General features: G+C 39.9%; 2 protein-coding genes across 2 annotated transcripts; one reads left to right on the forward strand and one right to left on the reverse strand.

Moving 5' to 3' along the window:
• Nucleotides 1-563: 563 nt before the first annotated feature.
• On the forward strand, nt 564-1,858 carry LOC144665302 (uncharacterized). The gene has a single exon (XM_078526525.1). The coding sequence runs from the start codon at nt 761-763 to the stop codon at nt 1,835-1,837; it is 1,077 nt and encodes a 358-aa protein (XP_078382651.1). The 5' UTR covers nt 564-760; the 3' UTR covers nt 1,838-1,858.
• Nucleotides 1,859-1,888: 30 nt separating this feature from the next.
• Nucleotides 1,889-4,224, reverse strand: LOC144665324 (uncharacterized). The gene is made up of 2 exons (XM_078526555.1): nt 4,016-4,224; nt 1,889-3,780 (listed from the first exon to the last, which is right to left on the reverse strand). Exons 1-2 carry the CDS (start codon nt 4,063-4,065, stop codon nt 2,973-2,975), a joined length of 858 nt encoding a protein of 285 aa, XP_078382681.1. The 5' UTR covers nt 4,066-4,224; the 3' UTR covers nt 1,889-2,972.
• Nucleotides 4,225-4,939: the final 715 nt, after the last annotated feature.

Below are 4,939 nucleotides of genomic sequence, written 5' to 3' on the forward strand. Positions count from 1 at the left end.
TTCAGTTGCTCATGTAACACTTTACCGTACGACTCGTTTGGACCTGGAGTTAAAATTAGGATGAATCCACGTGATGCCATTTTTCCAAAAAGACCCAAACTGTAGATGTCAAGTCTCAAACTGGCCGGTTTTGCTGGATCTGGAGTGAAAATAAGTTTTAATCTACGTGGTGGTATTTTTACACAAGGGCCCGAAATAGTCAGTTTCAGTGGCTCATGTGGCACTTAACAGTACGATTCTTTCGGACCTGGAGTGAAAATAAGAATGAGTCCACGTGATAGCGGATTTCCAAAAAGACCCAAACTGTAGATTTCAAGTCTCACCCTGGCAATTTTTGCTGGATCTGGAGTAAGAATAAGCATTAGTCTACATGGTGGTATTTTTAGACAACGGCCCAAAATCGTCATTTTCAGTGGCTCATGTAGCAATTTCCCGTGCCGTTCTTTTGGAGCTGGAGTGAAAATTAGGATGAATCCACGTGATGTAATTTTTCCAAAAAGACCCAAACTGTAGATTTCAAGTCTCAAACTAGCCGGTTTTGCTGGATCTGGAGTAAAAATAGAGACCTTACGCAATGATGACGTCGCCAAGGTCGACGTCGTCGGGAGTCTAATGGAGCCGTCGACGTTCTGATCGCCGGCGTCGCATTTCGCGATACTTACGCAAGCAGTCATGCGTACGCCGCAGAGGCGGGAGTTTCAAGTTGGCGGGAGTTTGTAGTCACCATATTCGCAGCTCTTGTAACTGATTCGCATCGAAGATGGCAAAGCTACGAGATACCAGAGACTGTCTTTTGTTAAGTTTTGATCAAAACATCATAGACGATGAAGAATTCATTCTCCTTTATGGAATGAATTCTTCGAAAAACCCGGATTTCCCGTACTGGAAGTATGAGCCGTTTGACTTGGATTGTTTATCCGACGAAGAATGCAAAGCTGAATTTCGTTTTTGGAAAAACGATATTTATCTGCTGAAAGAAGTCATGCAATTACCTGATGAGATAATCTGCTATAACAGATTGGTTGTTAGTGGGGTCGAGGCACTTTGTATTTTGTTAAAACGATTTGCCTACCCTATTAGATACAGTGATATGTGCCCAAGATTTGCTAGACCTGTTCCACAGCTTAGTATGATTACATCAGAAGTGATGAATTTGGTGTACAACCATCACAGCTACCGCCTGACAAGCATGCAGCAGGACTGGCTTTCTCCTGCGAGTCTTCAGAACTATGCTGATGCGATTCATAATGCTGGGGCTCCCTACACCAACTGCTGGGGTTTTGTTGATGGAACAGTCAGGCCAGTTTGTAGACCTGGGACTTTACAAAGGATTTTATATAATGGGCACAAAAGAGTGCATGCAATAAAGTTTCAGTCAGTGGTTGCTCCAAATGGCCTGATAGCAAACTTGTTTGGTCCTGTTGAAGGGCGTCGCCATGATAGTGGTATGCTTCGTGATTCAAATCTCCTAACACAGTTACAGCTTTATTCTCATTCACCTCATGGAGACCCATTGTGTATTTATGGAGATCTGGGATATCCCTTGCGGCCACAACTACAAGCACCCTTTAGGGGATTGCACCTAACTCCACTTCAGCAGAATTTTAATACATCAATGAGTCAAGTTAGAACCAGCGTGGAATGGGTCTTCGGGGACATTATCAATTACTTTAGTTTTCTTGATTTTAAGAAAAACTTAAAAATTGGATTAAGTGCAGTGGGTAAAATGTACATTGTTTGTGCCCTTTTAACTAATGCTCGCACATGTTTATATTCTTTGACCACTGGCAGTTATTTCAACTTAGACCCTCCCTCATTACAAGATTATTTTTCATAATGAAATGTAAGTCACATAGCCAGGCTAGCCTAATTGATCCTTTCAAGCTGCAATACAGGTTTCAATACTTTAGGGCAAATTGAGACAATTACAAATCATTTAAGTTTGTACTTATATTTACTTGTCCAGTTAAACCTGTAGCAATTACCTATAATTGACTGTTACCTATATATAACACACAAAAAATCTTGTAAACAACCGTAAGTAACAACTGTAAGTCAGATGGCCTGACATTAGTTTTGTGAGCTTAGTACTTAAGCCAGTCAGTGCTAAATGAAAGGCAACGAGTCAAACCCTGTATAGAGTTTCAGCTTGTATATTTCGAACTAGCTCTGGATTTTGGTTATATTTTAAATTATTCAAGAAATCATAAGTTAATGTTACATTTTAAACATCCTTCACTCTTGATATCATTTTATTTAGCAGATAAAAAAATATTTTGCAGTATTTTACTAGATTGCAGTTCCAAAACAGACAAACTACAAGTCACAGTGGCTGTGTGGTTTTTGGTGAAAGTATGTCATTATACAGAAAAAGTTAAAATAATGGTACAAATTTTGACATTTTGTTCTGAGACAAAAACAAACTATTGTATAACCTTTGCAAACTTCATGTATTACAGAAATAAAAGTTGCAGAAGTCCTCTCATGTATGGTAGCTGTGCACATGTTTTGTCAAGGGTTGCACTATCTTGACTAAATTGCAGTCATGGGATTACAAAATTGCCTGTTGGGGGGTGAGTGATTTCTACAGATCACAAAAACCATAGCCTTGAAAATTGTAAAATAAATTAAAAATTTCTGAAATCTTCAACCCCCCTCAAACACAAACTTGAATTGACATGGCTTATTGTCACTGCTAAAAATATAATTTTATTGATGAATCCTTCCTTACAAAGTTCTTGTAAACAATTACTTAAAGTAGCAACACACATCAAAGAATCAAATTCTGATAAATGCTTATAACAACAACACTGCTTACAAAAGAGTGATAAGCATTGACTCTGGTTAACAACAACTACATTAGTTTAAGTTATAAAGTACATCAAAGTTCCATAACTCAAGCCTTGCCCTAAAAGGTAGGCTTCAAAATGAACAGGTTACATGAAACATTTCAAAATACCTAAGCCAGGAACTTAGTTCTTAGACATCTTCTCCAGCAGAGTAAATAAAAGTTGTGACTGTTGCTGCTGCATTTGTTGTTGCTGTTGTGCTTGTTTCATCTGCATCTGCTGATATTGCTGTTGTTGTTGCATCAGCTGCTGCTGTAAGCTAAGCTGCTGTGCTTGAAAATGCTCAAACATTTTCTCCATATTCTGAGAGGTTGAATTTTGCTTCCGAATGGCTTCAAGCTGCATTTCTTTTTGATATTCCATGTCTTGCCGTTTAAGCTGCATCTCTTCCTTCCTCAATTCGAATTCTTTTTCTGCTTTGGTTTGCAGGTACATCATGGTTTCAGTTCCACTTTTTCGTGGCTTTTTCTTTGAGGTCAAGCAATCATCTTTTTCTTCCCCATGCCGTTTTTGCGTTTGTCCCAGGGATTCCAATGCTTTCTGGCGAACTTCCTCTGCCTTTTTTCGATCAAGTAATTCCTTGCCCTGCTTTTCTTTTGTTTCTTTATCATGGCTGCTTAAAGCCTCCTCTGTTTCCTCGAGTATGTTTTCAAGGAGTTTATCTAGTTCGGTCTCATCTGTAGTCGAGCCGCTCTCACTCTCTTGTGCTCTCATCTTTTTCTTGTGCTTATCTAACAGCAATCTGTATCTATCTCTCACCGATTTCTGATTCACTGTGAAAGATATTTCTTCAACAGCACATAAATCATTGGCAATACTAGTCCAAGCATTTCCACTGTGAGTACTCCCCGATTTAAACTGGTAAGGTTTGATGAATAAAATTTCGCGACAAAGATACACGTCGTGCATCTCGGACCACTTCATCGCACCACTACAAAAAGAACACAAAAAGATGTTGATAGCATGTACTCTTGTTTTACTGGTGCCCAAGAGAACCGATACAAAAGACAAAATAATATAGTCAGCTTCCTTTACAAGGCGGTCTTCCAACTCAACATTCACTGTGAATACATACATGTTTATGGTCAAATGACGGGAATTTTTGCGAAGTTCCACTTGAGAAATCCTTAATTACTCAAAAAGCATTATGCCATCAGAAAGCTCACCTTTTCTTAGCAGTTTGAGCGTCTTTTCCTTGCTTGCCTTCCGCTGCCATGTTTTCCTCTGCGACGACTTCAAACCCGCCAGTTTCGCGACGGCGTGTGTTGGCGACGTCTTAGAATAATTAGGTAAAATATGCACGCATGCGCGTTACGCCTAAATTAAGTCACGCACGACGTCGACATTGGCGACGTCGTCATTGCGTAAGGTCCCTAATAAGCTTTAATCTACGTGGTGGTATTTTTACACAAGGGCCCGAAATCGTCAGTTTCAGTGGCTCATGCAGCACTTTACAGTACGATTCTTCTTTTGTTTGGACCTGGAGTGAAAATAAGAATGAGTCCACGTGATGGCGGAATTCCAAAAAGACCCAAACTGTAGCTTTCAAGTCTCACCCTGGCAAGTTTTGCTGGATCTGGAGTAAGAATAAGCATTACTCTACAAGGTGGTATTTTTAGACAAGGGCCCAAAATCGTCATTTTCAGTGGCTCATGTAGCAATTTTCCATGCCGTTCTTTTGGAGGTGGAGTGAAAATTAGGATGAATCCACGTGATGCCATTTTTCCAAAAAGACCCACACTGTAGATTTCAAGCCTCAAACTGGCTGATTTGCTGCAACTGGAGTGAAAATAAGCTTTAATCCACGTGGTGGTGTTTCATCACAAGGGCCCGAAATAGTCATTTTCAGTTGCTCATGTAGCACTTTACCGTACGACTCGTTTGGACCTGGAGTGAAAATTAGGATGAATCCACTTGATGCCATTTTTCCAAAAAGACCCAAACTGTAGATTTCAAGTCTCAAACTGGCCGGTGTTGCTGGATCTGGAGTGAAAATAAGCTTTAATCTACGTGGTGGTATTTTTACACAACGGCCCGAAATCGTCAGTTTCAGTGGCTCATAAAGCACTTAACAGTACGATTCTTTTGGA

The sequence above is a fragment of the Oculina patagonica genome, chromosome 9 (genome assembly GCF_052425735.1).
Source record: "Oculina patagonica isolate OP01 chromosome 9, crgOcupat, whole genome shotgun sequence".
NCBI classification, from domain to species: Eukaryota; Metazoa; Cnidaria; class Anthozoa; order Scleractinia; family Oculinidae; genus Oculina; species Oculina patagonica.

Coding starts and splice junctions, on each gene's coding strand:
- LOC144665302 (XM_078526525.1), top strand. CDS start 761: ATGGCAAAGCTACGAGATACCAGAGACTGTCTTTTGTTAAGTTTTGAT.
- LOC144665324 (XM_078526555.1), bottom strand. CDS start 4,065: ATGGCAGCGGAAGGCAAGCAAGGAAAAGACGCTCAAACTGCTAAGAAA. Junction 3,781..4,015: donor GCTCAAACTGCTAAGAAAAG/GTGAGCTTTCTG, acceptor TTCTTTTTGTAG/TGGTGCGATGAAGTGGTCCG.